This window comes from Trichoplax adhaerens, genomic scaffold (genome assembly GCF_000150275.1).
Source record: "Trichoplax adhaerens TRIADscaffold_8 genomic scaffold, whole genome shotgun sequence".
In the NCBI taxonomy this organism is placed as follows: domain Eukaryota; kingdom Metazoa; phylum Placozoa; class Uniplacotomia; order Trichoplacea; family Trichoplacidae; genus Trichoplax; species Trichoplax adhaerens.
The window spans coordinates 1,710,163-1,723,465 of NW_002060950.1; the positions used below are offsets into that span (position 1 = coordinate 1,710,163).

Sequence of the window (13,303 nt, forward strand, 5' to 3'; positions counted from 1 at the left end):
AAGGGTAACATATCCATTCATTACGGTAGTCATCGAGATGGAAGGCAGATTCAAAGAACAAGATTGGAACTACAGTATACTGAATCTTGCATGCTTTTAGAATCAACATTGTAGAAAGTATACTTCGGTAAAGGGATCGAGGTGATTGAAGCTGTGCTGCTATACTAGATTGTACAATCAATCTTCCTCTGCAAGCAGACATGTTGCAGTTCGGACAGCTCCGAGTAGACTAGAAATGCGCTCAGCTTCTGTATCAGTCGAGGACTACAGACACAGCAGTACACTGAGTGTTGCTATCCAACTGCTACTGAATTCTCGCTCTGTCCATACATAATAATGTACAGTATGGCTTGTATCATCATGACTACAGCCTACTCTACTGTTCAGTACAGTAGTACAGATACGGTACAAATCAAGCAAGCAAAAGGACAGAACTGATACGGACTACGGCACTACAAGTACATCGCGCTTTGACGACTTGGACCTAGTCTAATATTGCCTCCGTCTCCTTGACTATGGATTGATTTTGCGACAAGGACTAACAAGGAATAGCTCGAAATAGCAATGGTTGCACACATTATAACTTATATATAGACCGCATTATATACAAAGTATACTGTAGGCCAACAGCCATCGTATAGAATAATATATTATTATTGGCAAATGGTCATTCACCAGCTAAACTACAGTCATAACAACGCAGAAGAGATTGACAGTGGCAAAAGAGATCGTCAACTTAGCCTTTGCAAATATTCTTCAGTGAAATTCACCAAAATCCCTTCCATTAGCTATGGAATTGATCTTGAAAAAGCATCACGGATGGCTCATCGGTAGCCTAACCATCATTGTAAGTGGTGTCACGTTGATCAAGATAGTAGAGGCATGGAGAAATAGAAGTAGAACTGTGGAAGAGCGCCGCGCCAGCCAACTTGAAGGTACTTGAGCATAGTGCAATCAATCGTATTGGACTGGTTGACAGTTTTATGCTAGGCTAAATTTACTTACTGATATGGTTATCCTTAAGCTTATCCTCAACATCCATCGTATCTAGATATCCATCTAGTTAGAATTGGAGCCAATGACAGACCTACAAAGGCGTTATTAGCCGTACTTTGAGTGCAGTTTTTGCCTATTACTACCAATCAGCTACAGGACCTCAATACTTGTGCTGAAAACAACCACCATACTCAAGCAACGTACGAGTCAAGCTTACCTCCAATTATAATTCATAAATGTAGCAATACTCTCGCCTACATCATTGTATAGGATTCATAGACAGAATCAACACTGTACTCCCTTTTTTTAGTCATCGTAAATACTACATTTCAACCGGTGTAGGAACAATATCAGAAGATACAATGTACTGCATTCGTTTCTCAGCACGAGTACAGCCCTCCTAAAAAACCCTTACCTTGCTATATATATATATATATATATTCATAAGCAGAATATTGCTAATGGATATTTCTACATGAACTTCAGTTCATGCATATCGATACAAGACGTCATTATCAATTGCAAACCAAGATTAGTTGACCTACGGTACATCGCTATTTTACTGTACTGTACTATAAAATAGTAGCATACGCGTATAATGGATAATGTAGGTTAATATCACCACAACAATATTACCAGCTCAGGGACGAATAAGCCATGTCAAAGCAGTACACGGTATCGATAATCCAGTATATGGATATTCTGTTGTAAATACTAAATGAGAGGCACATACATCATGATTGTATCATCACCAACTTAATGACTAAAAGGAGTAGCAGATTAGAATAAAATGAAAGCGATTTGTTTGACGAATAACTGACTAAACCATAGCAACCCCATGATGAAAATGTATATTTAAATTCATGGGTAGGATACATCATTCGGTGGATCCAATTTTCCCACATGTCAACTCTTGTAGCAATCTAAACGAGTTCACTTGACATTTCTATACCTTGGTCATGATCATTTTAAGCTTCCTTACACAATATCATAATGATAACAACTACCTATTTTCATATTGCAGCTATCAATCTACAGGATTTGCAAGTACTCCTTGGATCAAATAATTATCTTCTAAGGCGGAGGTAATTAAACGTATCTATTCTGAAATAAAAATAAATCAACTTTTCCTACATTTTATATACTCTATCTATTCCAATGTAGTCTCGCCAAAATTACTCCAAAATATATTGATAATATTCATGCACTAAAAACCATGAATAGCTAGCTATTGTATAAAGAAGAATTATTTCAATTACCAGTACAATTGCGCTCACAATCTGATCTTGTTTCAAATTCTGCGTAATATTTAAAAATAGATATTAGTTTATTGAAAGCTGATCTACATACGCATTACGTACTATCTACAAAATCACGCATTTGCAATATGCAACATGTTCACATCAAAGTTATTTTAGCCGATAGGTTATCACCGTCCAAAAATGCATCATTCCCCTTGAGTAGTAAGAAAGAATTTCACAACTTGTATTCGAAAAGCTGTAGTGTTCAATTTTAATAGCAGGTCAATTATCAAATGTTTGAGCTGTTACAACGAGTTGTCTAAAAATAGAATTTCTCAGCGTAAAGAAAGGGAGTTAATAGACGCTAATTGCATTTCCTAGTAAGAATAGTTTAAAAATGAATGCATACAACTCTAAACAGAAATTGAATAATCTGCAAAAAAAATACTTTAACCATAGTTCATATGCCCCTACCGTACCATGCATTAATAAATAATAGAATAGAAGACCAGTGATTTAGAAGATGACATCTACTAAATAAATCATTCAGACTTAAACTTTGAAATAATCCAGTTCTGTTATCAACTGCCTTAGGCAAAATAAATAGTAGTAATAAGTAAATTATCATTTTTATTGATTCAATTGTATGTTCCTAAGGCTAGACTTGAAAACAAAATGAAAGCCATAGTGCAATAGCCAGATTAATGATGCGTATGCTTCACCTCTTTCTCAATTATAGTGTACAAAGTGTTGTTATTGACATTGCTAGTCAACGACAATATCTATCGTATTTTATCGATCAAACTTCGTGTGACGATATCAAAGAAGCTCTACATGCGGTTATGGCCTTAAATTTGATTAGCAAATCTGGTAAATTTACTATCAAACTACGAAATGTTGTATAACTTGAATATCTTGTATGATTTTTTTACACTATAAACTGTAATCGTTACTAACAACACATCACCTAACCCAAGAAACGTATACCAACGATAGTTGTGATGTTTTTTAAAGCAAGATACACTACAATTCGCTCAAATACGAGTCGTTTCATTTTCGCCATTCTTATCCTATCATTCACTACAGTATATACGAATATTAAAAATGATCATGATAGTTAATAGTTACATGGCTATAATTCACGTGATGATGTGCTTCTCTCTTAACCTCTTTTTACACTTTTTATTTAGCGGTTCATAAAAAATATTTGTATGATCTCAATGGTTTACAAGCAATTTGCTGTTGTTTAATGAAATGGCAAGGATACCAAGTTAGAAACGATGACGTAGAATTAATTATTCAAAAAGAGAGGATTCTAAAAATACTATGTTCCACTTTGGTAGAGTTAATTTGTGATCCCGGTATGTCTAAACTCGATGCTGAATAGAGTGCCATGCACGATTAATGAAGTAACTTTATCTTTTTTTACAGTAATCGTTTATATCAAGAATGTACAATCAAAGTTTTAATTTTGACCAAACGCTTGAATAAATGTTTATTTACTAAAGCAAAAGTTCAATTGAATAATGTTACATAGTTCATCGTACAGTACAGTATTTTAATAGCTGCAATAGCATATGTCGATGATATCCTCAACTACACTAATCTAATTTCATCAATCTCGCACTGTTTTCAACAAGTACAATATCTATACACCCTCGCCTAATTTTTATTCTCCTCTCTTATTTTCTTTTAGAATGTAATAAATTTTCCATTAATAGGTATGCTATAATCTTCTATGTCAAACAACTTTAACATTTATCTATCATAGTGCCTTGAACGACTGCATATTAATCCTTTCCTAATACTGTTTTACACGCTCACAAATTATAGAAATATGATGTATATTAACCATATATATTTACTAATGCTTTTTCATGCAAAAGGGATATTATTTGTACACTACTGGCTTTGATATCGTCTCCGTGTACAAAAGAAGTTGGGCGATTATCTCTTTTCGTGTTACATCAATTATCCATTACTGAAAATGGTCAGTACGGTTATAATCTAAACCTTTTTAATGTATTCTTTATAATAGCATTTTAAATCTTCTATTCACTTACGTACATTAGGTAATTAACTTATATTACACGGACACTTTAAAATAAAGTATTCTAATTGTGTTAGTACTTCACGCAGAAACTTATTTCACTAATGTATATACACACACATTTGTATTATTGTAGCAGAAGTTGTCAAGCTTGACTCAGTGGGCTTAGGCGCTATCTCTGTTATAAGTAAAGTAATTATGAATAATCGGGTAAGTTTATCGTTATAACATGCAAATATTTTTACTTATGTCATCAATTATATCAATTTCTAATATCAACATTAACTTTATCTCCATATACTAATATTAATCTACAGGAAAGGCCGGTAACTGTCAAAATATGTTTACATATGTTGGCTCTACTTTCTCATGTGAAAAGTAAAGGTAATTCATTTATATGTAATAGCACTGCGCAATCATGCTATTATCTTTGCATGTTAGAGAAAATAATCAGATATGTGATGTACAAAATTCCAAACTTGAATCAAATGTATAATATTCGCCTATATTCAATATTATATTGTGACTATGCAGATAACATATCAGCATTAACGGAAATTGGCCAGCACAAAGTCTACTATACGGCTATTATGTATTTTACTGCAGGTAAGTTTATTTCAGTATAATTAAGCATTTTGATGTAATACGCTTTGACAAACAATACTTAAATGTAGTGCGTACTGACAATGTTTTAACAGATGACTTCACATGCTTGTTTAATTATAGATGATGAGGAAGCTCGCTACTGGGCTGCCACGTTAATTCATGAATTTGTTTGCAATGGTTTGTATGTTACACTGTACTTTTACTTTTAATACCATCACTTAGTAAGCGATTAATTATCGACTTGCTGTTTAGATATTTATAGAAAGGAAATTTCTTGTATTCCTACGCTAATGAAATCTTGTCGTCACGCATTGTCAAAAAGTGATTCTGGTATTCAAAAAATCATTTTAAAAATTTGCAGTTTCTTGGTTATGAAGGACGGTATGTTATAAATTACATCGTACACTTCTTTTATGCTGATTTATGCTTATTTTAATCTCATAGCTAATCAACTTTAAAATTTTACGTATGATGTTATTCGGACAAGTTTTCTATTATGTGAAATTGTTTTGTTACATCTGTATGATATTCTGCTGATTATGCGGTCAACTTTGCTATCTCTACTATTAGTTCGTTAACCTTCTTAAAACAACATATTTATCGCTTTAAGTTGCCATTAACTATGCTTAAATACTATTGTAAATTCTTAATCTAAGAATACCGTAATATTGCTGTGAAATGAAAGCCTAGAATTTCATTAAAATGAGTGTCAAGGTCAAAAGCATTCCCTAAGATCCTACTGTAGCCCATGTGTTATTATGATATATACCAGGACAACTCATATTTACTTTATCGGATGATGGCCTACTCGTAGCCAACTTATTGTTGTACTATCTAATATTATGGCTAATTAGTAACTATTACCAACTGATTATACTACCATCATAATTAATGCAACTTTCTAGATCAATTTTATAAGAAGATTTTGGAATGTAAAGGCTTCCTAAACAGACTACCAATATGCTTGGCCTCTAGTGACTATGAAGTTGCGCACTGGACGCTGGCTCTTGTCCATGATCTTGCTATGATTGGTTTGTAGATAAATTATCCGATTTTTTAACTATTATATTATTAGTATGTAGCAAGAATATAGGATATAACTTGTACTTCTAATTTTAAATGATAGGTAAGGAAGTATCGGCTTATATTTTAAATGCAATGGATGGCTTTATTACCTGTTTTACGGAATCATTAATGAATCGCGAAGATAGAACAATTATTCATTTAATTGCTGAGACGCTCGGATTTTTCTGTTCTTGTGGTGCGGCTATCCTTGATTTTTATTCGTATTTCAACTGTAATATAAATACACTGAAATGTTACGTTAATTTCACATCATTTATAGAAAATTTTCATACAAAAATACTTAAAGAAAATGGTATAGTTCCAATTCTGCGTTTATTGAATAATTCTGATTCCGGTGTTCGACTCTGGGCTGTCACTATGTTGTTAAATTTATCCATGTCGAATGGTGCGCTCAACTAAAATTCATTTTGTTACTAATAGAACTATATTTAGATACTCTAAAAATTTTATTTTATAGTCTAAATTTGCAATTAATATGAGTTATACTTGTGTCACACGCAATGCGGAAATATTACGTCGATATAGATAGAAATCTAATAGTAGTATTTACTAGCATCAATTATAGATTACGTGATCGAATCATAATAAATATGTATACGCTGAACGAGACATTACAGTTAGTTTTAGTGTTGTATTGTACCTTTCGCAGTAGTTAAATGCTGGAATCCTGTAGTAGTAAATATTTTACCTTATTGTGATAGGATTTAAGATTTGCATAGCGCTAATAATTGCACTAGAAGGAACGAATTGATTGTTTATTTACTTATGATTAGATCAATGTAGGTTAGGTATTGTCAAAGAAGGTGGCGTAAAATGTCTCGTCAATCTGGCTCTATCAGATTCTGAACAATCTCAAACGTCTTCTTTAGCTGCTAAAACGTTGGTCATGCTATCGTTGCTAGGTAAAAAATTGTTACATATTAATTTTAATGGTTATCATTCAATTTGGTATATGTCTTCATAGCGGCCTAATTTTTAGATATTCAGATAACCATTCATGTCAGCGCTAGACAGGAAATGGCTTATATTAGAATAGGCCAGGCAGACTATCATATACGAGAGGATGGGGTAAAAACTACTTAGATACTTTTGAGATATCATTTTATGCGACTTCCATCCTCACTTTTCGTATTTTTCTGCCAGTAAATATATGCCACTATCATTGTTAGTTTCACTTTATAGAATTGGATCCATTCATGATGTCGGTAATCTCCAGACATACTTTTGAACCTAGCCTCCTAAAATTATCGCAAGAAATCAAAGAATATGTAGATGCAATTGATCATGATTCTATAGTTGTTTTATGCGCTAGAGGCGTAAGCGTCAACGACATTACTGGTATAGTATAGTGTATTGTCTTTTACATTCATCTCTAGTTTGCAATTATTGTGTAGTCTTTAGTGTATCACATTTAAGTGGCAGAATTATATGACACTATGTCTAGAGTTAAGCTTATTTACTGCATTTGATGCAAGTTATGTTACGTTCGCCTATTTCCTTTAACTACAGCAAAATGTTGGTCATCGTTATCGAAATTGGGATTATTACAAGGGAGTCTGTCCAATCACGATAGTATGGTAGCTTATGTTGGAGCCAAAGAAACTTGTGAAGGTTATGAGTTTGCTTCTCAAGAGTCTGATCAATTACAAGTTGATCTCGACGTATCTTTTAGCATTGGTACATTATGTTTGCTGTATAATTGCTTTTTTATTGCATATTACTGCTCAAGTAACCATTTCAAGTTATTTTTAGGCCTCCTTGTTAATCGTATTATCCAACGGGAAATTTTAACACCCCTTATTAGTTTGCTACTATGTCACCCTGCTAGAGATTCAGTCAGCAAAGTAACTGTAAGTATGGATTATTTTTATGCCACTAAATTATGTTATAATACGCGCTTTACTGCCATGGCATTAATTTCGGACTCTTCAAGCATGTTCGCTAGAATAGTAATATAATCTCACATATTTGCCAAATACATATTTTTGATGGTTTATGCGAATAGTTAATGTGTTTACCTATACTCTATTGATCTGATCAATTACAAATATTTTAAAATATGTTTGCTGTATGAATATCTACCACATGAAAATGTTAGCAAACATTACTAATGTATCATAATATCGACAAATTTCTCTTAACACAAGGAATTAGAATTGCTACATATTCTAGCACGACAAAAAGATAATCGGCAGCTTATGATACTCTATGACGGATTCTTGGATTATCTTTCAGAATTAATCTGGTTTGTGTTTGTTTTAACCAATAGTGTAGTGCGTGGAGCAATTTATGACTTGGAATATATTTATAATTACTCTAGTCATTTCGATCACCACAAATTTTGTTAAAATGGAAGTAAACTTAATTAACAGTTTATAGTCACTCAGGAATTCTTGGGTTAATTTTTTGTCCATGCATTTCAATCAAATTTTCATCTTTTGATTTTATTGGTTTGACGTTAATTTTTGCATTTACTACCAATCAGGCACTTCTGTCATATTCAAGCGGAATCGTTACATTTGTACCCAATGGTCATTTATCATTGTGACGGTGCTATTAAGATTTTAGCGACACTTTCAGCACATAGTAAGACCGTAAAACCAGTGATTTCTATCACTATATTAATGCAACTAACAATTTATTCATATATGCTACATATCTAGATGAATGTTGTCATCAAATGTGTTATTGTGGAATAGTTGATGCGTTGGCCTCTTTAATTCTTCGAATTAATAAACATCGCATTCAATTACTTGATAAACAACTAGATAAAGGTAAATGTAAGATATTATAGATAAATTTTTTGCCGACAACTTTTTTCAGTAGCAGGATTAGATTATATTATTATGAATAAACATCTTAAATTCTTACATGTTTTGCTAGGGGATGACAATTATTGGGGTAATGATTCCTCTACTAGTCGCGTAGCATTTTTTTCGCAAGCAGAGGACATCTTAAGTAACAGCAAACCTACTCGTGGATCGCCTCGTAAATCGAAAGCTACGTTGCAACTGGCTTCACCGCTTAAACGATTTTGTAGCACATCATCTGATTTGGATACTTCCTTCAATAACAGTTTTAGCCTTCAAGGTAACAATCTGTAGTGACTGATAGTAATTGATTGGTTGTCAATAAAGCCATAAAACTTTTAGGTAGTATAAAGTATGAAGTAATATCAAATTTATCCCGCTATAGGCTAATTACTGTTGAATCTGATAACTATCTTTTAATCTGTTGTATGCTGTTATAAATTATAGCTAGCCAAATATCGAATTCTTTGGACGCATACATTGCTCAATCGAATGTTGATAACCCACCAACGCCTCGAGTGGGAGAGTATCTATCCTACGGTAATTAGAGCTAATGCTACAAGGCTCAGGCATTTATACCACTTCCCAAGGGCTAACATATAAATCTTCAAATATCACTGTAATAGAGGACACTTATGCTACTCTCACAAATCTTACCACTTACTGCTTTGCCCGTTTAATTGCATATCCATTGCCAGGTAAGTGTGATCATGTTTTACCTAATCACATCAACGTAGAAATTTCGAAATATTATTAAAACACAAACTCTTTTCTTACTGTCGCATTACTGTAGCATATATTTTAGTGATTACACTTTTCAATTTTAAACTATTCTTGCCCTACTGATTTGAATTATAGTTTTAATTTTACCAGTCAAATAATAAAAACTACTTTCATAGTCACTCACTACAATACTAAAATATGAATTTGTTTATATAATATTACTTTGTAAATCATTTCCAGAGCTTTATAAAAATTACCAAGCTGCTGGAATATTGTACTCCTTGTGGACCGCTATACTGAGTTGCCATGACTCCATCAAGGAATCAGTCGGAGTATGACACCTTTAATGTTTAAGATCATATAATTAGATAATATCTCAACATTACTAGATGAAAATAAATTATTCACCATATCACTAGCTTGGTAATAACGCAGATGGTTATCATTCTGATTTGCTAGCTTTACGTTGAATACACTATATCCAACATGGTGATTGAATCCACCTCAAAAGGTATAAGCAAAGTGCCTAATGATGATCAATCATATACTGCAGTATAAAATTGAATTAAGTATGGATTTTATTTTTTTGCAATACCTTAATGATCAAGGAAAACGTGTTAGACTCTGTAATTATCCAGCCCTATCTGCATCGAGTAGGACACCATCATTAATCATTAGTCCTGATCATTTGGAGGTCAGTATATTTTTTTCTTGCCAAATAATGTACTTTTATGCTAATTGTATTAAATTACGATTCGTATATTTATGATCTTATACTGCATCCAATATACACGTACGCCCAAATAATCATGATATTGAATGGTATACTGACCGTGTTCAACTATAGGCATGCAATGAAAGTTGGACATTTGAAAGCGTACTTGCAGATGTTTATGTTTGTAAAGGAATATATGATCATTCCAAGCAAATTCCAGATGGATGGTATTACGAGGTACTAACAGAAAAGTATAGTTTGTAACGTCAATTACAATTATCATTAATCTTCTGATATAGTTGAATAACTTTGAATTACGAGTTCAAATATTTATCGTAATGTCGCTATAATCGACTAACTTAAAATAGCGGACTAGGTATATTATATTTTATTTCACTGTTCATGACAATTCAGATAATTATTTATCACTGAAGTATTTGACTCACATGATATTTTTCGCATAGGTAATTCTCAAAACACCCGGAATAATTCAAATTGGCTGGGCAAGAAAGGAATGCTGTATGTTGCCAGAGAAAGGTACAAATTAAATATTTGAATCCAGTACTAAAGCGCTTACCTAAAATCAACTCGTATTTCATTTACATTGCCGTTTCAAAATAATTATTTTGTTTCCGCTACTAGGGTATGGTGTTGGTGACGACGAGTATTCATATGCTTTTGACGGCAGTCGATGCAAGAAATGGCATAATATGAAAAATGTACCTCTTCAAGTAAGTTAGTTAACTATGCGTTAAGCCATTATTGATCCAGTTATAAGATTTAGTAAAGCCTGTAAATAATTACTTTAGGACCATATGCGATATGGACGTGAATGGAAAGAAGGTGATATCATTAGCTGCTTACTTAGCAGGTTAGTTATGCCCAAATCATTAAACTAATTCTTCAACGATTTCCTTCCACTAACGTAAATTATTGTATACTTTACCACAGTTCTGGTGATATATCCTACTGGCACAATGGAAATAATTTAGGGATTGCTTTTTCTAGTAAGATTATTAGCTAATGGAACTGTTACCATAGAATTTTATATGAACTATTATATAACCAGTTCAGAGCGTACAGAGCAGATTTTAAAAATCTTTTTCAAGGATAATTAAAAAGCATGGTCAGTTTCAATTGCCCGATTGTATATCCTTAAATTAGATATTGATCTGAGTCATAATTGGTATCCTGGCGCATCATTATCAACAGAACAACAGTGCATATTTAATTTTACTGGAAATGAAATGCATCCCTTTAGGTAAATCTAAAGTACTGCATGATTAATGTACTTAATGAAAAGTATATTGATATAACTATCACTAAACGTATTTATAATTTAATCCATGTTAACACTTTAGCTAAGATCTGAGATAAATTATTTAATTAAAGCGATGCCTCAATCATGTGTTGTTAGCTATAAACCACTACTCGTTATACGTGCTTCTTTATCAAATGTAGTCCATTCAGTCATAACTATCCCTACTCGACTATAGTATAGGTAGGGACTACTAAAGAGAAAGCGAGGGACAGGAAACGGTCGTTCACTATACTTATAATGTGGAGGGTGATTAATTATTGTACTAATCATTTCAACTGTATCGTATATCTGCAGCGGTACACTATACTGTCTACTATTCGTATCCAAACTAGCTGCAAACATGCTGCTAAGTTGGTTTTGTGCAGTATGGTATACGGTTTCATTGATACCGTACAGTAGGATGACCGGAAAATGATCAGCCTCCATATTATTTTGTACTGAAAATGGCTTCCCGTCCTCTCTTTCTCATTGGTAGTCCCTAGTATAGGAGTAACATATACTGCGCCAGTCAAGGGATAGAATCGATGCTATAACGACATTTATTTATAAATAATTAAACCTTTGGTTATTTAAATTTTGGATAATTACAAATAGATACAAAATGCCAAGTCAATATGTAGCTATTGGCTCGACACCATCATTTAACAAAAAGTCATCGAAAAGAAAAAAAAAGATTTCAATATCCAATTCCGATTCCTTTAATGCCCTAGAGGGACGTACAATTTATGTTCCCGATTTTATGATTTACTATGAAGTTAGCCTTCAAAGTATATCGATCGACGTTGAAAAGTACGGCTTTTGGTGGACAAATAATATCAATAAGGTGTATAATTGTTTATCGTTCATCATAATTTACTTGATTAGCCGCTATTGATTAATACCAAATTAATTCTTTCTTTCTCATATATTTAGTTTTATTGTAAATTATCATCTGATCGGAAGCTAACCATGCCAGATGGCGAGGAATTTGATATCACAGAAGTATGCTAATTATGCAGTGGAAACATTTAGAAAATATTATGAATTGCCAGTTTACTGATTCACTGTTACCTTAATGGCTGTTATTGACTATAAACTAAGTAATTGACTATTTTCTTAATTAGAAACAACTTATCATTGGTTGTGGATTATGCCTACCCGATTTATTCGGATTTTTTACCGTAAATGGTCAACAATATGGTAAATGAGTTTAACCGCATCATTCTTTGTAGTATATATTAACCTATTACCTTATTGACTTGCTTACTTATGATTGATGTACGTATATTATCTTTCTATGTATGTGTATCAATTAACATACACTATTTGCAACGGTAGACTTCAAATTAATTTAATTTTATCCCTTAATGATATACTCATATGTTCGTAAGGATAACATTTTAGAAGTTGACTCAATACATATCATTTTTACTCGTAGGTCAATATTATAAATTAGAAATTGATGATAGCATAGAAGGTTTACCTATCCCCTATTTCACCAATTTTAATCATCGAATCAATTACGGTGAATCGGAATTTTTATATCAAGCTGCCGATAAAAGTAAAGCACGTTTAAAGCAATGTAAAAAATTGCAAGAATTGGCTATTTTACAGAGTGCAGCAAATGGTAGAGGAAATCCAGCGGATTTCCTCGATGATTATTTAAATTAATACATCATAATAATTCTATTTTTTATATACGTATTAGATAATTTAAAGTATTTTGTTAACTGTAAATAAAATAATTGATTGGTATGTGTACATAAAATGCTTTGT

General features: G+C 32.6%; 1 protein-coding gene across 1 annotated transcript; it reads left to right on the plus strand.

Moving 5' to 3' along the window:
- Window positions 1–790: 790 nt before the first annotated feature.
- Window positions 791–13,198, plus strand: TRIADDRAFT_58620 (uncharacterized protein; the record flags this gene model as incomplete). The annotated part of the gene is made up of 33 exons (XM_002114568.1): window positions 791–935; window positions 2,021–2,081; window positions 2,977–3,107; window positions 3,428–3,598; window positions 4,424–4,497; window positions 4,605–4,671; window positions 4,822–4,893; window positions 5,014–5,070; window positions 5,146–5,274; window positions 5,799–5,924; window positions 6,020–6,154; window positions 6,239–6,364; window positions 6,753–6,881; window positions 7,162–7,317; window positions 7,489–7,590; window positions 7,732–7,829; window positions 8,127–8,224; window positions 8,465–8,565; window positions 8,643–8,753; window positions 8,863–9,069; window positions 9,237–9,329; window positions 9,416–9,487; window positions 10,121–10,206; window positions 10,360–10,464; window positions 10,692–10,764; window positions 10,870–10,958; window positions 11,037–11,098; window positions 11,179–11,234; window positions 11,392–11,488; window positions 12,143–12,371; window positions 12,461–12,529; window positions 12,652–12,727; window positions 12,966–13,198. The coding sequence occupies 33 exons, from the start codon at window positions 791–793 to the stop codon at window positions 13,196–13,198; spliced, it is 3,636 nt and encodes a 1,211-aa protein (XP_002114604.1).
- Window positions 13,199–13,303: the final 105 nt, after the last annotated feature.